Below are 22,778 nucleotides of genomic sequence, written 5' to 3' on the forward strand. Positions count from 1 at the left end.
ATTCCCGGAGGGCCGTTGTATGTCTTATGATATTTGGTTGGCTACTTCGTAGCCAAAGGCCACATAGATATTTGCAAGCCTTGATCCATACGGATGCGGGTCTTAATATTGCCGGACTACCGCATCAGCCGCAAAAACGTTCGTAGTCACGTGGTTTGGGTGCGATCGAGAGTGAACTTCAAGTTGAATCTAGCCAGTGTTCACATCTATCGCTGTCGTCGTGCAGTATGTTATCCACCACTCGCTTATCAGCTAGCCGGGCATCAGCTCATCATCTACAATGTCTTGCTCGCTCATTAACAACCGACTCCACCACTTCTCATACTGTCCTCACTCCACCACTCCACATCTCGAAGCCAGAGACAAACAAGCCTCGTCAGTCACAATTATATCCGCGCCCGCGTCCAGCCGTTCCCCGTCAACGACAAGCACTCCCAACTCTTCCTGCAAGCTTCGGGCGTAACCAAGTTCTACCGGTACCAGACTCCACTCGCGCCCTTCTAGAAGACATCGTAAGATCGTTCGAAGCGCCCATTCGATATGCGTTTGCCTATGGATCTGGTGTTTTTGAGCAGGCTGGGTATGAGAAGCAGAAGGATAAGGAAGATAGGCCGATGCTGGACTTCATATTCGCGGTCACGCATTCGGATCACTGGCACTCAATTAACATGCAACAGCATCCCGGTCATTATCCTCTGCATGCACGCGTACTAGGGTCATCATTTGTCTCCAAAACGCAAGAGCTCGGCCCTGGACTTTGGTTCAATACTTTTGTGCCGGTGAAGGGGGTCGTACGTCACTTTCGTTCATACCATTCCGCTATTCGCTTACTTTTACTGCCGTAGAATATCAAGTACGGAGTAACGACCGTCGACACGCTATGTGCTGACCTACTTAACTGGCGCACACTTTATCTTGCGGGGAGAATGCACAAGCCTCTACGGATCATCAAGGACGACGCACGCGTACGACTGACTCAACAAGTCAACCTCACTTCTGCGCTTCGCACCGCCCTTCTCATGCTCCCGGAATCCTTCACCCAACGCGAGCTATTCTCAGCTATAGCAGGAATAAGCTACTCTGGTGACCCCCGAATGGTGCTACCAGCCGAGAATCGAGGAAAGGTGGAGAATATGGTTTCTCGTCAGGAGGACCAATTTCGGGAGTTGTATTGGAGGCTTGCGCAGGGCCTTCCTGGGGTTCGGTGGGCGGCGGGTTCCAAGAGCGTGGAACAGGATACCAGTCCGCATGCGAGAGCAGCGCATCTTAAGAAATTGCCGGAAGAGCTCTTGAAGCACGTTCATCAGCGTGCCGAGGGGCGTGGTCCGCCTAGAGAGGCGGATGAAAGCGCCTATTGGCTCCGTATCGCAGGCGACAAGGAGCTTCCCTCGATTCTTGACTCTGGTATGTTCTTGCGTTCGTATCTCGAGACCTTCATGCTGATGTTCTTGCCAGAAATAACGAAGATCGTGCGGTACCCAGCAACTGTACAGTCACTAAAGGGCATAGTAAGCGCTGGCGTGGCTAAGAGTGCACGCTACTCTGTAGCCAAAGTCAGCAAGTGGTGGAAAGGAACCTCTTTTTCGAGTTCGTCATAGTGCGACGCACATGCTCAAGGTGACCCAGTGACTATAATAGTATTACCATATCTCCCAACTCCTACTCAACGATATAGACACTACCCCTCCTTCCATCCGTCGAAACAGGAAAATTGTAGCTTTACCCAGGATATTTAAATTAGAACGAGTTATTTGGCAAGGTGCAGATGGCTGGTTGTCAAGAAAGCGCTCCTACTTGAATGAAATCACTCTGGGGCTTGTCCCTTAAGCTTCATCGACATCTGCCAACGAGTGTTCCACAAGACATCCTGATCTCGACCGATCGAGCATCTCACCCAAGGCATCGACCAGCTACCGCTGTAGGCCCAGAAATGCATAAGCAACGGTCGATTCGCCTCCACCCATCTAACTCGTGTTTCATTTTCACCTGAACTCGACATGACCTTAGTATCGTCATGCGGGATGCATATTACCCGCATACGTTGTTCGATGCAATAGAATGTAAGGCCAGACGAGAAGACCATATAATTGATGAGCGCTGAGAAGAATGAATTCGGGGGCGCAAGTAGGTATCAAGGTGACGCACCGCAGTACTAAGTGTTCGCATCGGTGCTGATGAGCATCTCACAGTCGACGACTGCGATACATTGAAGCCCAGCTGTGCACTCGTCTCTGCAATGCACGCTGGTGTATCATGGAGCATAGGATCGCAAAAAATCGTGCGGGCCTGCTATGCAGTCGAAAAACTATTATGGTCGCTTAAGCAGAAGAGAAGACAGAGTAAGTTGAATGTCGTACCCAATATGAACCCTCCTCGCTATACTAAGTGCTGCTAGGCGACTTCGAACAATGTGGCGCGGAACTTGAGATTCTAGCGAGTATATCACTGCCACCGAAGACTCTTCTCCGGTGGACTGTTTCGCCGGTCGGATTGACCACACATACTTGGTACTTGTGTCCTGTCCGATGACCTTCCCCGACCTCCCGCTTGGAACAGTCTTGCCAATTTGATGTTCCACATTTCTGCCTTGTCATCCTCATCTTGTCGGTCGTGTCCTATCTGTATGGTGTGTACCGTTTGCTAGGTCCCATAGTCGGAGCGAGCCGTCATTCTAGGACCGGTGTAACGTTGAGACCTGGAGCGTCGACCATATCTTCTCTAAAAATAAATGTATGCCGACGATCACGCTATGAAAGATGATACGAAGCCAAGTGCCAGACTTGGTTTTCCATTAAAGTCGGGAACGATAAGCCGTCTTCCTTCTATATACACGGTCCGACGATGAGAAGCTACCATTGGTTCCACATCAAACGGACCTAGGGGACACACGTTGAAAAGCGGTACCGAGTATCTCCCGTTTATCCGGTCTTGTTGCTTGACGTGCTCCAGTAGCGCCAGCGCTAGCGTTGCACAATATTCTTCACCTCGGGCGCTGCACGGCATCAGATTGAATGATCGATGTCACGGTGTAGTCTACTGTCGTGATAATTTTGACCACAGTAGACATCTGAGCAAAGTTATCGATTTCACACCCGCCCCAGTTCACAACTCATCGAACTCGCATGCTCGTTGACTTTCGCGGACTGGTAATACGTAAGTTTATGTAAAATTAACTCAAGTCTATATCGAAACTAATAGCAATGCTAGCCTCGTTTTCTCAGCTATCACGCTGAATTCATCCTTCTCAATTCTGCAGCCTTCTTCCGACTCCGGCACTTTATGGACTCCCGGTACTGGTCCAGATAGGGGCTTAGGCTCACCAGATTTCAAGCCTGAGCCGTGAGCCCAAGCCGGCCCAAAGCCGGGGCTTAGGCCCATGCAAGCCGCGGCCCAAACCGATGTCCGAGCTCCACCATGCTGTTCCCAACACCACGAACACCATGCGCAAACGCCCAGCACACGTCAGCAACTGCTGACGTGGCTCAGACGAATACGGACGATGGACGAGAGCAGGTGAAGGGAAGAAGACAAGGAGGAGAACGTTCGGACAGGGATGGAAGGGTGTGTGGAGGAGTGGCGTAAGAAGTGATATAGGCCAGAAGACAGCTGTTGAACTCGGAAGGTTGTCCGACCCAGTCGAGGATGGTGATGTCTGTAGGTGGACATGGACACTGAAGATACCAAATAATGAATACGCGACGACTTCTTGCAATGTGGTGACGCGAGATGACGCCCATTGAAGTCTCCGTCGAGCGTCGCTCATCCCAGGACGAAAGGAGATCAGACGTGCGTATGTAGTTGAAGTTGAGAGGAATCGCTGTCGACGTCCAAACCCTCCGAGTCGAACGTTGCCGATGAGACCGAAGGCGAGGAACGACATGGTGAATAGATCGTCCGAGCGCAAGGGAAAAGAGGCGCAGGGACGAGAGATGTGACGTTGGGGTCGAAATCTTCCAAGTATCAATGTTTCATTTCAATATAGATTAGAAAAGGACTTACCGTATAAAAGGCAGCATCCAGCCACCCGAGCGTCTCAGTTCTGACCAAGATACTGAGACGTGAGTTAGCTTTTACTTTACACTTCGAGTAGCCGTACTGATGCGACGTAGGAGACTTACCTGTTAGGTACATACGTCGTCAATAAAGAGTTCTGACCAAGATACTGAGATGAGACTTACCTGTTAGATCCTGCTGCGCCTTTACGAGTTCTAGAATCGCGTCATAGTAAGAGTCAGTAATGAGAAAATGCCAAACACATACTTGTGGGGCGTGACCACTGACGTGACAAGGTGTCATATACTCTATGTACCAAAGCCGCGGCTTGGGCCGCCGGCTTAGGCTTTTCTAAATTCAAGCCCAGGCCTAAGCCCTGCTCAGGCCGTGACTTAGGCCTGGGCTAGGCCCGGCCTATTTGGGCCCGGCTTGGGCCGGCCCAGGGCTTCAAGTCGGGCCTTGCACATCACTAGACCCTACAAAGGGGCAGAAGTGATCTTCCGGCGATGGAGGACCTTCTAGCCTCTGTAAGGAGTCAGAATGGAAGCGAAGAAAAGTCGAAGCGAGGGAGGATGAAAAGTTGATCAAAGTAGTAATATGTATTGGATTGTTGTTGATACACTCGTCTTGGTAATTTACCTGTGGCGTTTTCATAAACCACGATATTGACAGGTCGGTGTATACCCATACCCGTGGAGGTGCGGTGCACCTATCGACCCTGCAAATGAGGACGGAGCTACACTCCAATGGGGAGCCTCGTCATTTGGTGTAACCCAAGATGGCGTTCGTAAACGCTGTTCTTGACACACTTCACTACAGATAAGTATGTTCAACCAATCAGGTTGCACCATCACCGATGCCTCAAGCTCACCGTAAGCATCAAACTTCTTTCTCGCCAGCGAAAATAATATCTGACAGCACAAGATCGTTGATCGGTCTGTTTCCTGGGGTTCTACACACAAACCCGTCCAGAAAGAAATGAAGCCTGTGCGCCGTAATGGCTTTAAGAAGTGACCGGTGACCTTCTGGCGATGGAGCACCTTCTAGCCTTTGCAAGGGTCAAAGACAGATATGAAGCGAAATCGAAGCTGAGGAGGATGAAAAGTAAGAATAGTAATATGTATTGATTATTGCCAATACACTCATCTTGGCAATGTACCCACGACCGCCACATCGACGAGTGTATACCCATACCCGTGGAGGTACGGTGCAACTCGTATGTTCACAAAATCCCCGCGAAAATGTGAAACACTATCATCAAAAATGGACCGCAACCGATAGTATTTAGGTGTCAGTAATATGCTAAGCTAGATCTGAGAGTTGTGGCAAAGTCCTAGGAGAAGATAACTCGATAGATTACACTGCGGTGGTAGAACAGACAAGAACAAGAAACAAAAGCACAAATGGTAACGGAATATCATGAATGATATCCTATGTCAGAATCAAGTGCTGGAAAATGAGATAAAGATGGACATAACCAACGAAGAGTATGAACAACAGGATCAGACTGCAAGATATGCAATGGACGTGAAGCTGTCTGTGCGATCCCGGGGTGTGATTGACACGTCCCAGTTTGATCGCAGCTGTATGCTTTGCCGGCGCCGTTATAGTGCACTGTGTAATTCAGTCACGAGTAGTATAGAGCTGCAATAAAGTGTAATATCAGAGAAAGAAGGACACAAATCAACAAATGCACACCTTGAACTCCTTGAAAGTGTCTCTGTACATGCCAGGAGTCTGACGGCTGTCAGCCGTCGTCGTTTTGAACCTTGTTCATGTCGACTTTCTACGGCAATGCAAAGGGCCTTGACATAGTTGCTGTCTAATAAAATGCAGAAGGTAGGAATGAAAGACATTGGGCACCATTACTACCCGTCGTACGTTGATGTTGAAGCATAAGGAGACAGAGTCGCCGCGGCTGTCCCTTGGTGAGCTCTAGTATCAGATTGAGATATTCGGCTCATCACAAAGCCTCAGAACTAGTGCTCATAGAAACAAGGTAAGTATGCAAAAGTATACGAGGGATCTGTGGCTGACTCGGAGTAGTGCCGCGCCGATGCAGGAAATTCACACATTCCTTATTTGTGCTTAAATGGAACTTATTTACACTTAACTGCCTTGGTGAAATGGGATCTACTTATCCGAAATTTCAACTTGAATGTATTCAAAAAAACATCATTGAGGTATATTAATATACATGGTCTATTATATTTCACACTCAAAAAATATAAGATATGCCAGGTGAATGATGCGAGAGAGAGCAAACAAATTTCGAGATAAGTGAGTTAAGCTGATTAAGGACATTAAGGAATGTGTGAATTTCCTGATGCGGCGAATCCCGAGATTATGTCAGCGGATATCGGTGTGAGTCACAGTAAGTGAGGTCACGCCATTGCAAACCAAGTGAATACTATGCCATAAAAAGGTTTAGATAAAACCAATCCTTCAACAGCACATACTAATACGCTGCACTAATACTGTTGTATACGGTGGACCCGGCTCTAGACCTGCGCTCGAGAGAGGATGAAGACCAAAGCTGTCTGAAGAGATGATGCTGCTACAACGTGTCGTGCTGTCTAATGTTTACGTGTGCTGAGACACCTGGCACTCCCACTTGCCTACCCCCTGCTCCTGTCCCACCGGCAACCCCCAGCACAACGGCATCAGAGAACCGATGAGAAGAAGATAAGGCTGACATGGCAGACATGCAGTGCGTTGCATATCGAAGATAATCAAACTGTCAAACTGGTGCAAGACTCATCAGCATTTCAAATTTTAGATTCTAGGATCCGAAGCGATCTTGACAATATGGCTCATTGCTTTATAGGAATTTTCAGAGCATTTCAGCTTACGAAATACGGGAATATCGATAGCTCAAGCGCTCACCGGTTGACTGATGCGCGGCCCGTCCTTGTGATAAGTGGCTCTTCGTCCAGTTATAAGGTCCCCTCTATGCGTTTGGTGTCTGCCCACACACCGCTCTAACCATGTTTCCTTCAGCTGATGGTCGCCTTGCCATCCTCGCCATCCTACCTGCTTCCTTTATTGTCATTACATCGCTCAAGCGGTTCATTAGGAACAGACAGAACAAACTTCCCCCTGGCCCCGTGCCGCTCCCACTGCTAGGAAATGTCTTGTCTGTTAACACCAAGGAACCTTGGTTGACTTATACCGAATGGGCTGCTGTTTATGGTACGTGGTCAGATGGTACTACTGTGCACATGTGCAGATCATTGTATTAGGAGACTTGTTTTTCGTGCGACTTCTAGGCCAGGAAATTGTGGTGATCAGTTCTCAACACGTTGCGGAAGCCTTGCTGGACAAGCGTTCTCACATTTACTCTGATAGACCATACATAGCCACGCTTGAGCCGTGCGTTCTTCTAACATTCATCCATTGAATCATTATGGAATACAGGCAGGTTTGGTTGGTCGGACGTATTTTTATTCACAGGCTATGGTGACGAATGGCGTCTTTGCCGACGACTCCTCCATCAAACTTATCGTCCTGACTCTGCGCTCAAGTTTCGTCCAATGCAAATCAAGCAGGCTCGTGAGATGATCGTCAACCTCATTGATGACCCTCAACCTTACTATTCTCACTTTGCAACGTCAGTCTATCTGTTTGCAAACATCGAATGATTATTGACCTGTTCATAGATTCTCGTCATCAGTTGCGATGTCAGTGATCTACGGCTATCAAACCATTTCTCGTGATGATCCACTGGTTCAACTCGTAGAAAATGCAGTGGCCATTGGCTTCCAGGTGAATAACCCAGAGAATGCAATCTTGCTCAAAACCTTCCCCTTCTGTGAGCCTACCTCTTTTCCTCGTGAAAATATCTGACATTATGTACTGTGCAGTACTGAAGTTACCTGACTGGTGCTGGGGATCCTCAATCAAACGCGATGCTCAAACTTCAGCCAATCGCATGAGAGAAATGGCTGACGTGCCGTTCCAATATGCGCAGGAGCATATGGTGGGCATCTTTCGTCTTCAAAAATTTTGATTCTGTCCTAGCTATCAATTACATGGTCGTCAGGCCGAAAACTCGGCCCTTGGTCAGTTGTCGATGGTGGCGGAAAATCTTCAACGAATCGAGAAGCAAGATCAGACATCCAGATCATTGTTTGAGGGTGCCTTAAAGAAAGTAGCCACTACTGCTATTATAGGTCCGTCATCTGTTCACCAGGGACGGTATACCTCTCATTGATATATATCTATTCAGGTTCATATGAGACAGTTAGCAGATGTCTGAACCATATCGTCAACTCCTGAATTTCTTTACAGACTACTTCAGTCTTGATGGTTTTTGCTCTCGCCATGGTGTCTCACCCAAATGTTCAAAAACGGGCACAAGCGGAGATCGACTCAGTGGTTGGCCGGAATCGCTTGCCTGCCTTTGAAGACAGAGCGTCACTACCATACGTTGAATCAGTTCTGCGGGAGACTTTGCGATGGCAGCCTGTCGGACCCATTGGTAGCCTTCTTCGATTAGGGATCAAGCCTACACTAAAGATGATGTTATAGTGCCACATGCCACCTCGAGTGATGATATATATGACGGTTACTTCATTCCAAAAGGTCTGCCGTTTTCGTCTAATAAGCAAATCATCGATAACATCATGCGTCAGGAGCGACTGTCCTATTAAACATGTGGTTAGATGCATTATCTTCAGGTTTCGAGATGCTGACATTATATTGCAGGGGCATCTCACAGGATGAAAAGCGGTACCCCAACGCATCTGTGTTTATGCCAGAGAGGTTCATGGACGCCAATGGTGCGCTGACGGACGATGACCCTGCTGAATATATCTTTGGCTTGGGCCGACGTAGATGTCCAGGTAGGTCGAGTTTTTACATTGCTGTATTGCATGCGATGAGTTAATACATTCTTTGATCAGGCCGGCATGCTGCTGATGCCTCTGTGTGGTCCGCCATTGTTACTATGTTGGCCACAGTGGAGTTTTCTTTTGCCAAAGATGACCAGGGCAAGGTGATTGAATTCACCCCCAAATTCACGACAGGACTCTCTCAGTACTTGTTTCTCTTGTGTCATTCCATCCCGTTATTAATATCTTCGCTTTAGCACCCCTATGGTCTTTCCCTGCAGTATTTTACCACGTTCTCATGTTCATCTAGGACTTGAGGATGCTTTACGGATGGGAGAATAATATGTGTATGGTGAAAGACTTGACATCATCCTTTTCTATGTTCTGACTTGAACCAACTACCAATCAGTCTCCTACTTGGTCTTTTCGCGCCGCAGTGACTTCAGTGTACCAATATTTGACACATCCTTTTTCCGGTTCGAGTTGCGCCGACACACCTCGTTTAAGTAGTTTTGATTTTGCTTTGTCTATCGTTAGGTTCATATTGCACGAGTAAAATACAAGAAAATGGTGCTGTAGCAGGTCCAGCCTGAGCCCAAATGAAGACCCTTCTTTGCAGACAAGAAGGGAATCGGTGCAAACTTTTGAGCAGATTTTGGCTTCATAGGCGGGAACTGCATCATGATTCACCCCAGCAACAGCGGCAAGGATGTCAAGGTAGATCGTCACGAGCTGTAAATGCCTCATATTATTTATCTATTAGTTTAACCATGCTTCAGTGATGGTGGCGAAGGTCGAAGTATTTACTGACGGATGACGGTCTGTCGTGTCCGGCACGGCAGTGGTCATACTGATTGTAACTTACAACTTGCTCCAGGCACTGTCACAAAATGTTATTTTGGTTTGCAATGGGCATGCCTTATATTAGGACATCGCAAGAATGTAGGGTAGTGTCTCTTTGACAGTATTTTGTCCTCTACATATGATGGATTTTAAACGCTGGGTGAGATAAGGATGCAGTGGGATCAAGAAAGAATGTGAACGCCGCACCAATACTAGTAGTAGCGGTAACTGACAAGGAGGAATGATAAGAGGTAACAAGGGAGGGGATGTCGACTGCAAGCGTGATGGGGATCTGACGCTGGATATTGGTGTAGACGTGCTGCCCGGTCAAGTTGATGCGTTGTTCTGAAAAAAATCAACCGGTGGCTGCATGTCTCAAGAAGGAGCGGGAGCGGGATTGGTGTCAAGGGTTATGGACAGGATGCAAGAAGATCCTGGACGGCGGTCGAGGGCACTAAAAAATTAGAGGATGCTGTGCGCAAAGAACGCGCGCTCGATGAGTAGGACAACGAAGACGATGGTACAAAACAGATGATTCGTACCGCAGTTTACGGTGTGCAACCTTTCTTATGTAAACAACATCCCGGAATCGGCGCAAATCTATTAGCGCCTGATCATCCTTCGAAACGTTTTCCGAGTCGTGACTACCTCATTACAAGAGCCATGCTCCTGATCCCTGCATCCAAGCCAGATGCTTCCAATTCTTTCAATATTTGCTGTCTCACACCCGCCACTTGTGCAACTTGGGGTTCATTCATCGCAGCAATCTCGCACCACCTTTCAACGTTTAACTCCAGTGGATGATCGACCCCGCAAACTACACTTAACTTTCACCAAAGAAATAAAAACGCGCAACGAAGATGTCATTCTGTGTCATCAACCAGCTCAGCTTTGGTCTCTCCACTTGATCAGGTCACTCATTCAGTGTTGATGGAACAATGGCATTTCTACTGTCAGGAGTCCCACCCTATGTCGTTCAAGGTATTGGATATTGGTCCTCCCACTGTTTCCTCCGCTACTGGCACTCTCGAACTTCTAACACGGTTGCATGCAGAATACTTCCCGTTGTTCAGGCTTGCTTTGCCTTATTTTCCAGTTTAGTCGTGCCTTTGTCTTGCCCACGGCTTTGGGCGGGAGTCCCTGGTACTCCCCTCTACATACACCTGATTTGCTTTTCTCTCTCTTATGATCAATCCGATAAGACTATTTGTAGCCTCCGCCCAACTTGGAGAAGACCCGTCTTCACATTACCTAAGCTTCACTCTGTTTCCTTTACAGAAGTTCACTTACCAACAGCGAGCTTGAAACAATGTATGACGGGTGCATACGGAAACAAGTAAAATGTTCTGACAATTTTTAGTGATGGGATTTTTTTGGCCTTGGACAAAGCCCACCTCCCACACTAGTGGGAGTTGAACCACGTACAAGCCACCCCAGGGTGTGGAAAACAGTTTTCCATGCAGTTATAAAGTCCCCTTTGTACGTTGGGTGTCTGCTCTACGCACCGTTCTGATCATGTTTCCTTCAGTTGATGGTCGCCTTGCTATCCTCGCCGTCTTACCTACTTCCTTTTTTGTCATCACATCCCTCAAGAGGTTCATCAGGAACAGACAGAACAAATTCCCCCCTGGCCCCGTGCCGCTCCCACTATTAGGAAACATCTTGTCTCTCGACACCAAGGCGGCATGGTTAACTTACACCGAATGGGCTGCTGCTTATGGTACGTGGTCAGATAGTATCATACATATATGGTGCAAATCATCATATCAGGAGACTTTTTTTTCGTGCGACTTCTAGGCCAGGAAGTCGTGGTAATCAATTCTCAGCACGTTGCAGAAGCCTTGTTGGACAAGCGTTCTCGCATTTACTCCGATCGACCATACTTAGCCACAGTCGAGCCGTGCGTTCTTCTAACATTCTTCCATTTGATCACTATGGAACACAGGCAGGTTTGGTTGGTCGGTCGTCTTTGCATTCGTAGGCTATGGTGACGAATGGCGTCTTTCCCGACGACTCTTCCATCAAACTTTCCGTTCCGACTCTGCGCTCAAGTTTCGTCCAATGCAGATCAAGCAGGCTCGTGAGATGATTGTCAATCTAATCGATGACCCTCAACATTACCATTCTCACTTTGCAACGTCAGTCTATGTGTTTGTAAACATCGAATGATTCTTAACCTGTCCATAGATTCTCCTCATCAGTTGCGATGTCAGCGACCTACGGCTACCAAACTAGTCCTCGTGATGATCCTCTGGTTCGAATCGTAGAAAATGCACTGGCTATTGGCCTCGAGGTGGTGACCCCAGAGAAAGCAATCTTGCTTAAAACCTTCCCTTTCTGTAAGCTCATCTCTTTTCCTCATGAAAATAGCTGACATTATGTACTGTGCAGTATTGAAGTTACCTGACTGGTGCTGGGGATCCTCAATCAAACGCGATGCTCGAACGTCGTCCGATCGTATGAGAGAAATGACCGACGTGCCGTTCCAATATGCGCAAGACCATATGGTGGGCATCTTTCGTTTTTAGAAATATTGGTTCTGTCCCAGCTATTAATCACATTATCGTCAAGGTTGAAAACTCGGCCCTTGGTCAGTTTTCGATGGTGGCAGAAAATCTTCAACGAATCGAGAAGCAAGATCAGACATCCCGATCATTGTTTGAGGGTGCCTTAAAGAAAGCAGCTACTACTGCTATTATCGGTTCGTCATCTTTTTACAAGGGGTGGTATGCCTCTCGTTAATACATATCTATTCAGGTTCATACGAGACGGTTAGCGGGTGTCCGGACCATATTGTCAACTCCTGAATTTCTTTGCAGACCACGTCGACCTTGATGACTTTTGCTCTCGCCATGGTATTGTATCCAGATGTTCAGAGACGCGCACAAGCGGAGATCGACTCAGTGGTTGGCCGGGATCGCTTACCTACCTTTGAAGACAGAACGTCACTACCATATATTGAATCAGTTCTGCGTGAGACTTTGCGATGGCAGCCTATCGTACCCCTTGGTAATCTTTCTTACTGTGTTATTTCGCCTTTGCTGAAGGTATTTTTGTAGGCATTGCACATGTCACCACGAGTGATGATACATATGATGGTTATTTCATACCGAAAGGTCTGTTATTCTTATTCATTGAGTCCATCGTTTGTAATATCGTACATCAGGAACAACCGTCATGTGCAACGTGTGGTCAGATAGATCCTCTCTAGCTTTCAAAATACTGATGTTACATTGCAGGGGCATTACACGAGATGAAAAGCGGTACCCTGATGCATCTCGTTTTGTGCCAGAAAGGTTCCTAGACGTCAACGGCGCGTTGACAGATGATAACCCTGCTAGATATGTTTTCGGCTTTGGCCGGCGTGCATGTCCAGGTGGGGTTGAGTTATTTCATCACAGTATAGAGCTGATTCATTCTTTGATCAGGCCGACATGCTGCTGATGCCTCTGTATGGTCCGCTATTGTTACTATGTTAGCCACGGTGGAGTTTTCTTCTGCCAAAGATGACCAGGGCAAAGTGATCGAATTCACCCCCCAATTCACGACAGGACTCAATCAGTACTTGCTTTTCTCATATCATTCCATCTTCCTGTCACTAACAATTTTATCACTTTAGCTCCCCTATGGTCTTCCCTTGCAATATCTCATCACGCTCTTGTGCCCATTCGGAACTTGTGAATGTTTTCCGAACAGAAGTATGAAATGTTATCAGGTGAATGGGCTGTATATGTATATCTTCCTTTCTTGGGCCCACACCGCCAATCTGTCCAACATCTTTTCGTTAGCTCCGTTTTCCGCACGTGGCATGTACGACTTGAAATATGTAGAATGTAGCATGAAATTCAACCACCCGCTTGCGCGCGCACGAGTCGCAACTGAGATTTATCAGGTATAGTCTTGTAGGGCAAACTCGATCAAATGATCCACTGATTAGTCGACGTCACGGTGTAGTGTGATCGGGGCTTATTCCAATCAGACTACGTCGCCTGCAAGGGAACTTGCCTCATCATTACTATCAATATCAGCACGATAACAACATAGTAAGTAACAAGCAAGTAACAAGCGCAAAACAGCAAAAGAAAATGACAAACAAAAAAGATAATGACAGTATGCAGATAAAAGTATATCCACCCCAGCCAAAGCAACGCGAGAAGTGTAGCACAACAACAAGGTAAATACACACAACAGCCTCGGAAGAAATAACGTATAAAAAGACGAACAAATGAAACAAAGGAGATAAACACGCCTCCCGGACGCGTCTAAAACCCTGTAAACGATCGTAACGCGCCAAACACCCTCCCCGCTAACCCCGCTCCCTGAGGTCCAGCACTAGGATCAGCAGGTGGAGGATCAATCTCGTACCCACCTTCTAATACCTCCATCATCCTATCCAAACCCATCTCACTCGCCTTCTTGTCCCCCCAAAACTGCACGAGAAATCGATGTCCAGCAGAAGACACCCGGTACTCAAGGACTTTACACAACACGAGTTTTCCGAGGGTGCTGCTTGGATCAGGGACGATGAGGAGGAAGGCTTTGTCGATGAGCTGTAGTGGGTTCGTGGCGAAATCGCGGAGACGATCGGGGGTGAGTTGTCTGTGGGGACGACGGGCGAGGGCGGGGGCGATGGGTTCTAGAGACGAAGGGATGTCGCTTTCTTTTGAGAAATCTGGGGCGAGGTCCGTCATCGTACAGGCGTCGCGGAAATCTCGGGTTTTGGTCAGTGGGAAGAGAGCAGGGGGCATGGTGACATCAAAGTCGAAGTTGTGGTGGCTATCGGGCTCGAAGTGTGGGTGGGTGGTACTCGCGCCGTCGCTGCTCCCGCTGTTGGGGTCGGCTTTGGTAAGAATTTCATGAAAGGTCGTGGAGTAGTAAGATCCCACTGGTGGATTCGTATCGGGGAGGCATAGTAAGAAGTCGCCAGGACCTGGGGCTGGGTCGACGGGTGATGGTTGGATGCGAGGAGCAAGAAGAGGACCAGGCTCGACACTTGACATGGAGCCATTGTCTTTAGCTGCTTCATTGCGCATCGCCAGCTTTCTTCGAGCACTACCAACATGATTGAATTGATGAAACAACGCAGCAGTCATGTTCGACTCACCGAGAATTACGGGCATTAATTCGCTTCCTCTCTTTCATTCTCTCGGCTTCTAGTTCATCACTAATGGGAATCAATACGTCAGTGAGTTAGATCGAAGCAGGGAGCACATACATCTCGCCATTTTTTATTCTTTCCTTCAACCGCTGCCTGTATTTTTTATTTGCCTCGCGATGTCTGTCTGATGTTTTTGGAGCTGTCTGGAAACAAGTTGAACGAATGAATAAGCCAGAATGACTGAGAGACACATACCGAGTTATTGCGACTATTCATCATCGCTGAAATGCCTTCTGTATCCACTTCCATTGCATCGCCTGCATAATCAGACTCGTTGTCTACGCCAGAAGCCGGAGAAGGTAAGGCTCCTGCTGAGGATGGAGTGGGATATTGTGCCCGAGGTGTCTGTCGGCTGACGATCTGCGACTCAGAAGCCATTGCTAGCGTGCGCTGAACAGGACGTAGAGTTGTTGATGTAGAGAGTGTCGTATGCGATGACGAGGAAGGAGGTGTAGGACAGCGTGGAGAAGCGGAAACTGAGGTATTTGCTAATGTTGCAGGTTGCGCAGATAGGGCTGATAGAGTTGCTGCATTAGCACTAGCTGTCACAGATGCGGGGAGTTGTATGGTCGATGAGACACGCGCTATATCTGCAGGGTCATCGACGTGATTTGGAGGTGGTGGGGGTGGTGGGAAAGTGTAAATAGGTGGAGCAGGTAAGCGGGTGGATGATACAGGTGTGGGTTTTGGTGCAGTTATAGCCGGTGACAGCGCAGATGAAGGAGGCCGCGGAGAGGTCGTGGATGTAGGTTGTGATACATTGGATGACGTCGGAGGTGGTGTAAGTACCCGCGGAGTAGGTGCAGGTATGGGGGTGCGTATGGATGAGGTGGGAATAGGAGCACCAGCACCGATATTAATACCAACAGCAGGTGCAGAAGCGGTAAGAGACGATGTAGAAACGTTATTTGCGATGGATAATGTCGTCCCATGTCCTACAAGCGATGCTCTTGGCAGGCGGATTGTCAGTGGTGTACGAACGCGAGGTTGAGCAGTACTAGTACTGCTAATCGGTTCTGCTGATGCCGCTGCGGGTCCCTTGGAACGCGTATACGGTGTAGCACGAGTTGGCGAAGAAGTAGTGGCCGGTGCAGGAGATGACGATGGAATGTCATGGGTAGGAACGGATGCTGTAGTTTTTGCACGCGTCTGTGGCCGCATGCCTGGAATAATAGCTATGAAATTTGAACTTGATGAAGCCTGAGAAGCCCGATTTTCGAGCAATGATAAAAGAGGAGGCAACAATATTTCGGTCGTTAAAATGCCTGCAAGTCAGAGTCAGCTCGATTCAAGGATTTTTGGGAACAACCAAGCACTGTGTCCCGCCCAGCTATCAAAGTTGAAAAAGAAAAAGACCGTGAACACTTCCGTTAAGCTCTTTCCATCTTTGGTGTTGAACTGGCCCATCACAAATTTAAACGTCGTAAGCTCATCGTGAGACTTGGGCAGCCAGAGGGTTTCTAATATCCAAACAAATACCAGGACTGTAGGACAGTCGAGAGTCTGGCAGCGACCGATCGGTTTGCGTGGGCATAAGGAACTCAGTCTCCATTCAATCATTGTCTTTTATACGATGGGTTCTACAAACTTAACAAAACACCATCATGATATTATTCTGATCATCCCCCTTGTCTGGAACCCAGGCGTGAACGAAAGAGCCCATCGGGTCTGTCGAGAACACCTATCAGTTCATCAACGAATTAATAGATAGACAAGATGGGACTGATCTACTTCCATTCACAGTTAGTAGTCCCTGCTACGTATCAGAGCAATCACCACTAATTTTTCTGCGAGAAGATGGTCCTCATGGTTCTTACGATCACGAACTTCGAAGGAGAGCCGCAGAGGATGGACCCGGAGGATAGGCACCTTTGAATGATATCAGATCCAAGTCGCTATACATCAGACTGCAGACACAGAGACCTTTACGAAGAATGATCTGCAACCAGAAGGGGAGGGGTATGTGAAAATAGTCTTTCCCTCGTCTGACGAAGCATTGCAGAAAACAGTTGGCTAATATGATCAAGCAAGACGTTTATCTGATTGTGGACTTTGTTTCTGCCTATACGTTGAACGTATGACCCTGATGAGTATATGATATATGATTTCAGTAGTGCTGTAGGACGGTCACACAAGCAATACCTGCCCAGGCTGACGCCTTCTCAATGAAAGGGTCGAGCCATTCAAAGGAGACCTGTCGTTTGCCGCATCGACATCAGCTTCGCAAGTCCCTGCACCTGGGGCTAAGATGCATCAAAGACTTCAAGACGCTGATTGAGAGAGCTAGGCTGTAGACAATTCGGTCAATCATAATCCGGTCCTTACCAGGTATCAGTTTGCGATCACTCGTTAGATGGGGTTAAATGCCACCTCCCAATGTCGATTGTATCAGCTACATCAGACTGCTTTCAAACAGGATGACTTACTCTTGGCACGACCTACTTTTGTTTGTCTTTCATCTATAACGCTGCATTACCATTGTAGTTGTGGGATTGGAGCGTCCTGGATTCTATATTTGCATGTACTGTGGTAGTATGGTGTTTGTGCTCTTCTTTTTGTAATCATGAGGATACACATACCACATAAAAAATACAAGGCATTTTGTAAACCTAGTCGAATCACTCCAGATGTTAATGTCGATTTCTTTCGCATGGCGCGAAGCGAGATCGTCCTGAGGTGGTCAACGACTGATTCGCGGGGTATTACATATAGTGCGGCCACAAATTTCGTATAAAGTGTGACAAGACAGGGGTCTACATCAGAATAACGAATATGGGTTGATGTCATCGAGTTAGAGATCGGCTGGAACAGAAATGGGAAGCGGAGAGAACATGTGCTTCATCGTCGAACGTCGTCGATACCATCAACATATCGCCGGTCGAAGATTTGAGTGATTCGTCTACACAGCACTTGAGCTGTGATGCAAACATGTGGACAACAATACACACCATAATACACAACTTAAACGAACGGATGGTCAACTTCTTCGGCTCCAAACCAAAGGTCTGCTGTCTCAGTGTACAGTTCGTCCTTTGCATTGGTGATTGGAGTATCACTATTTGTGTCAATTGGTTTGCAGAGTTTGTTGTGGGTGATACTCTAGGTTGTAAACCGACCACTCGGATACCATAGATATTTTCGCATTACACCACAGCAAGACCTACATACATAGGCCCTAAGCTGAATTCCTGTAAGCACACGTTCTAGTCAGCTTTGCCTCGTGCTTTTATTGACAGCAGTAGGCCTGTCGACTCACCATCCATGTTTGTCATTACCAGAGAACCCGTTCTCATTCAGATATTTCGGTGCGCTTCTCTCGTAGTCCACATGAGACATCGAGCGGCACCGTGTATTCTCTGACCGGTAATACACTAGCGATCACGCCCCGAAAGACAATGCGAGGCTATGATACTGACCAGGTATGAGGTGTTCTGCACTTGCCTGGCGGACGGCGCATCATCACATGTTCGGAAGATGGATCACTCCAACTATGGAGGACCTGGAGAGTGGTGCATAGATTGGCGACGGCTGGCAAGACGAGGAGGACAAGGAAGCAACATTCACCATAGAAAATGTTGTCTCCAAATTGCAACACCGTTACGAGCGGAAACAACGATGGGAAGGTGAGGTTGTGGGATGTCAAAACGGGGCAAATAGACAAGGCGCACTAATTGGATGTCGTCAGTATGCTCAGATGCTGCAGTACAGACGGTCGACGAGTGGTCGGCGGATCCAACGACGGGACTGCAAGGGTGTGAGATGTCAAGAGCGGAGAAACCATCCTAGTAATCAGACTAAGAGCCAGTGGGCGACGGCGATCCCCACCCAACTAAATAAAATTGCGACCGGTGTACACAACGAAAGCGCCGTAAAAATCTGGGACAGCGAGATGGGCGCTGCTGCTCGTTACACTCAAACTCAATTTTGGAGGTTGAGTCTCAGCGCGTCGTATAGCTCGATTAGGATATTCGACACTGCCACGTGGCGACGGATTCCCCGTCCAGGACCAAGTCACCACACTCACCTTCAAATACTCAGAAAGTCACTCGGAGATTTGGACACTGTGGGGTCCCAAATACTTGTATGATAGTATCGGAACAGCCGCCTCCTTGCGAGCGCATCGGATGATCAAACAGTGCACCTGTGGAATCTCAACAAGGAGTCGGTCCGAGGTCCACCTTTCCAGCATGAAGACAATGTGACTCTGAGATGCGGCAGCCCTTTCTGCTGATGGAAAGCTGGTAGCCTGGTAGTCACCGTTGCGACAGTCCTCGTGGCATCCTTAAACAAGCGGGTTTTGGAGACCTCAGGTCACTCATAATAGGTCGTCATGGTAGTTGGAAGCTCGTTAAGGAATTCAGTGCGTAACGTGTTTTTAACCTTTTCAATTATTCAAGGTCGATGTCATGGAGTAATGCAACGTGGCGTTGAACCCGGCTCAAAAATTGCCCATCGAGGATTGTCAGGCCTTTTCGATGACGCACCCTATGTGTCTTCAATGGTCTTGTCAACCATCTTTCGTTCTGACATGGCAGTCGTCCGCAACACGTAGTATACATAACCGCTCCTCTGCACGCGGCGGCGCTCTCTCAGTCTCTTTAAGAGTCTAGCTATGCTTTTCGGCCACCGAAGTTTCACTGCTCTTCCGTCATTCTCACCCCCGGTGAAGCAACCGAACTCCAACAACAACCAAGGCAAAACATCTTCTCTCGTCATAGTCCTCTTACCTGTCGAAGCTCCAGCAGTACACGATAGAAAGGTATAACTTTCTTCGCATACGTTTGAAATCGCCATGGTTAAATATCTTCTTCACAGCCGTCACTTCGCGACCAGGCCAACAAACACAACAAACAGGCTTGTCAGCAGGAGCACGGTCAACACAAGCCAAGGCATCGACATCACTGACTCAGCCTGCCGCTCCCTTGACGTCCAGTGACAACACCCGCTCCAGGTACCAACATCACCACACGAGGTGCAGCAACCCGTACAGACTGCAGTCCCAACCTATATCATTGTGGGCTCGTTTTGTGCTGTTCCTCTGTTATACATCTCATCCACACGCCAATGGTCATTGATACTGCACTTGTGGACAATTGTCTCATCTTTTCGTCGAGTTCTTTTGCACTCTCATCTCTTTCTCTACACTTCAAATTTCGCTACTACGTGAAATGTATTCGCGCCTTTTCATTTGCGGACCAGAATCCTTGTACACTGTCGGGTTATTTGCAGCGCTCTGCCATTGTCCTCACTCACAAGAGTTGTCAGTAAATTGGAATATCGATGTCGAACTTGAGGCCAACTCATTTAACACGTTTCTTCAGAGTGTTTGAGAGTTGGTACGTTCGAGGAATCGCATAGCCGGGTACAGCATATCGATATGGCCATCGGCACCTCAAATCAATCATACCACATACGGACGAGTATAACCGAATACATGATGCATAGTGTACACGTTGACTTCTTTTGAGCTTCAATTCATGAACTGAGCGTCCCGCAAACTGCACCTTGCGAGGCATGCTTATGTGTTACCCACTTTCTAATAGGCGAGTTTGTATACATTTTGGAACCCGGATCAGAGAAGATCCTCAAGTCCTGAATGGACATGAGAACGTGGTGAAATATTGCAAGGGAAGTGCATCAAGGAGCTAAGGCGATGCAACTGTTAGTGACAGAAGGACGAGATAATAAAACAAAGTACCGAACGAGTCCCGGGTTGAATTCAGGGATGAAGTCGATCACTTTGCCCTGGTCATCCTTGGCAAAAGAAAAGTCCATCGTGGCTAACATAGTCACGATACCAGACCACACAGAGGCATCACCGGCATACCGCCCTAATTAAAGAAGGTATCGGATCGCATGTTATATGGCCAGTGAGGTGGATCAGCTCACCTGGACATGCGCGCCGGCCTAGACCAAAAACGTATCCCGCGGGATCATCATCCGTTAACGCGCCGTTGACGTCTAGGAACCTCTCCGGCATAAAATGAGATGCATTAGGGTACCGTTTTTCGTCCCGTGAAATGGCCCTGCAATGAGACATCAGTATCTTGGAACCTGAGAAGTATCTATCTGACCAGATGTTACACATGACGGTCGTTCCTGATGCATGATATTACAAATGGTTTGTTCAGTACATAGAAACAACAGACCTTTCCGAATGAAATGACCATCGTATGTATCATCACTCGAGGTGGCATGTGGAACGCCTACAATATTGTCATTAGCAAAGGTAAAATAACACAGCGATGAAGATTACCGAGGGGTAGAATGGGATGCCATCGGAAAGTCTCCCGCACAATGGATTCAACATAGGGTAGTGATGCTCGGTCCTCGAACGTAGGTAAGCGATCTCTTCCGATCACCGAGTCGATTTCCGCTTGTGCGCGTCTCTGAAAATCTGGATGCAACACCATGGCGAGAACAAAAACCATCAAAGTCGAAGAAGTCTGTGAAGAGGTTAAGCAGCACACAATATGGTTCATGACATCTGCTGACCGTCTCATATGACTGCATAACACCAGCTGCAACTGTCCTCTTCAGGGCAATCTCGAACATCGGCTTGGACGCCTCGTCTTGCCTCTCCATCCGCTGCAAATTTTCTGTGACCATTGAAGACTGACCGAGGAACGAGTTTCCAGCCTTTGCAGACATGCAATCAACATGTAGCTCCGAACTATATTAAAGAAGCAAAGCCCACCATATGCTGCTGCGTAGGTTGAAACGGCAAGTCCCTCATTTCATTCATACGATTAGTCGATTTTTGAGCAGCACGTTTGATCGAGGATCCCCAGCACCAGTCAGGTAACTTCAGTACTGCATGAGGGTGTGAGATGTCAAATCTTTCTCATCAGCCAGAGTGAGCTCACAGAAGGGGAAGAGTTGAAGCAAGGTTGCATTCTTCGGAGTCGTCATCTCAAGGCCAACAGCCACTGTATCTTCCAACATTCGAACCAGGGGGTCATCACGTGCGCTGGGCTGGTAGTCATATATAACAGACATCCCGACTGATGACGAGAACCTGTGTATAAGTTGATAATTGCTTGATATTTACAAACGCATTGGCTGACGTTGCGAAGTGATTATGATAATGTTGAGGGTGATCGATTAGGTTGACGATCATCTCACGAGCTCGTCTGATCTGCATCGGGCGAAGCTTGAGTGCAGAGCTAGAACGAAAAGCTTGGTGGAAGAGTCGTCTGGAAAGACGCCATTCGTCACCATAGCCTGTAAATGCAAAGGTGATCGCGGACCAGCCAAATCTGACTGCACCTCAAACTGGTTGAATGAAGTAGATAATAGAAGAACGCACTGTTCGGCTGTGGGTAAGTATGGTCGATCAGAGTAAATATCAGAACGCTTGTCCAACAAGGCTTCTGCAACGTGCTGTGAATTGATCGATATGACTTCCTGGCCTAGAAGTCGCACGAAAACCAAGTCTCCTGATATAACGATTTGCACCACATATGCGTCATACTATCTCTACACGTACCATAGGCAGCACCCCATTCGGTATACGACAGCCAAGGCTCGTTGGTGTTAATAGATAAGATGTTTCCTAACAGTGGGAGCGGCACTGGGCCAGGAGGGCAAGGTTTGTTCTGTCGGTTGTTAGTAAACCGCCTGAGGGCTATGATGACAACAAGGGAAAGAGGTAAGATAGTAAGGATACCAGGGCGACCATCGACTGAAGGATAGTACATGTTTAGAGCAGTACACGGATTTATTATATCCAAAGAACGAAACTGACTTTATAAAGGATCCATGAAAAATCCATATGGAACCCAGGTCAGCGGAGGCCCCAACTTGTCGAGACAGGTTTCAAATTGTGATCTTTGTCGACATGTTGTCCTGGCCCAGGTTTTACCTCGAAGTAAAATTTTGCCGAGCCTAGCATATCAAATTCATCATGCCGTTACCATGCGTAATATTTATTCTGCCAGATTGTAATTAGA

General features: G+C 47.7%; 7 protein-coding genes across 7 annotated transcripts; 4 read left to right on the plus strand and 3 right to left on the minus strand.

Annotated features, from left to right (window-relative positions):
• The first annotated feature begins 101 nt into the window (after positions 1-101).
• On the plus strand, positions 102-1,701 carry HD556DRAFT_179967 (Mmp37-domain-containing protein). The gene is made up of 3 exons (XM_041309818.1): positions 102-791; positions 846-1,404; positions 1,456-1,701. Exons 1-3 carry the CDS (start codon positions 228-230, stop codon positions 1,596-1,598), a joined length of 1,266 nt encoding a protein of 421 aa, XP_041152295.1. The 5' UTR covers positions 102-227; the 3' UTR covers positions 1,599-1,701.
• Positions 1,702-3,482: 1,781 nt separating this feature from the next.
• HD556DRAFT_1451378 (uncharacterized protein) lies at positions 3,483-4,296 on the minus strand (the record flags this gene model as incomplete). The annotated part of the gene is made up of 4 exons (XM_041307946.1): positions 3,483-3,950; positions 4,000-4,039; positions 4,097-4,118; positions 4,179-4,296. 4 exons carry the CDS (start codon positions 4,294-4,296, stop codon positions 3,483-3,485), a joined length of 648 nt encoding a protein of 215 aa, XP_041152296.1.
• Positions 4,297-6,980: 2,684 nt separating this feature from the next.
• HD556DRAFT_1451379 (cytochrome P450) lies at positions 6,981-9,167 on the plus strand (the record flags this gene model as incomplete). Its single annotated transcript, XM_041307947.1, has 13 exons — positions 6,981-7,185; positions 7,236-7,365; positions 7,415-7,603; positions 7,653-7,804; positions 7,857-7,972; positions 8,036-8,165; positions 8,222-8,235; positions 8,284-8,473; positions 8,524-8,577; positions 8,628-8,652; positions 8,701-8,837; positions 8,898-9,030; positions 9,083-9,167. 13 exons carry the CDS (start codon positions 6,981-6,983, stop codon positions 9,165-9,167), a joined length of 1,560 nt encoding a protein of 519 aa, XP_041152297.1.
• Positions 9,168-10,576: 1,409 nt separating this feature from the next.
• On the plus strand, positions 10,577-11,008 carry HD556DRAFT_1250802 (uncharacterized protein; the record flags this gene model as incomplete). The annotated part of the gene is made up of 1 exon (XM_041298967.1): positions 10,577-11,008. A coding segment is annotated over one exon (432 nt), but the record flags the coding sequence as incomplete, so codon positions are not given.
• A 175-nt stretch (positions 11,009-11,183) lies between these two features.
• On the plus strand, positions 11,184-13,540 carry HD556DRAFT_1461411 (cytochrome P450; the record flags this gene model as incomplete). Its single annotated transcript, XM_041308257.1, has 13 exons — positions 11,184-11,388; positions 11,439-11,568; positions 11,618-11,806; positions 11,856-12,007; positions 12,060-12,175; positions 12,240-12,369; positions 12,426-12,439; positions 12,488-12,677; positions 12,728-12,784; positions 12,835-12,859; positions 12,908-13,044; positions 13,097-13,229; positions 13,288-13,540. 13 exons carry the CDS (start codon positions 11,184-11,186, stop codon positions 13,370-13,372), a joined length of 1,563 nt encoding a protein of 520 aa, XP_041152299.1. The 3' UTR covers positions 13,373-13,540.
• A 64-nt stretch (positions 13,541-13,604) lies between these two features.
• HD556DRAFT_1425906 (uncharacterized protein) lies at positions 13,605-16,240 on the minus strand. The gene is made up of 5 exons (XM_041304618.1): positions 16,143-16,240; positions 15,022-16,091; positions 14,884-14,969; positions 14,773-14,832; positions 13,605-14,720 (listed from the first exon to the last, which is right to left on the minus strand). Exons 1-5 carry the CDS (start codon positions 16,231-16,233, stop codon positions 13,931-13,933), a joined length of 2,097 nt encoding a protein of 698 aa, XP_041152300.1. The 5' UTR covers positions 16,234-16,240; the 3' UTR covers positions 13,605-13,930.
• A 3,885-nt stretch (positions 16,241-20,125) lies between these two features.
• HD556DRAFT_1301884 (cytochrome P450) lies at positions 20,126-22,572 on the minus strand. Its single transcript, XM_041299476.1, has 11 exons — positions 22,316-22,572; positions 22,136-22,265; positions 21,894-22,085; positions 21,693-21,844; positions 21,524-21,639; positions 21,322-21,465; positions 21,083-21,272; positions 20,976-21,032; positions 20,716-20,925; positions 20,525-20,657; positions 20,126-20,471 (listed from the first exon to the last, which is right to left on the minus strand). The coding sequence occupies exons 1-11, from the start codon at positions 22,524-22,526 to the stop codon at positions 20,399-20,401; spliced, it is 1,608 nt and encodes a 535-aa protein (XP_041152301.1). The 5' UTR covers positions 22,527-22,572; the 3' UTR covers positions 20,126-20,398.
• Positions 22,573-22,778: the final 206 nt, after the last annotated feature.

Source organism: Suillus plorans, assembly GCF_016647745.1.
Source record: "Suillus plorans strain S12 chromosome Unknown HD556scaffold_128, whole genome shotgun sequence".
Lineage (NCBI taxonomy): Eukaryota > Fungi > Basidiomycota > Agaricomycetes > Boletales > Suillaceae > Suillus > Suillus plorans.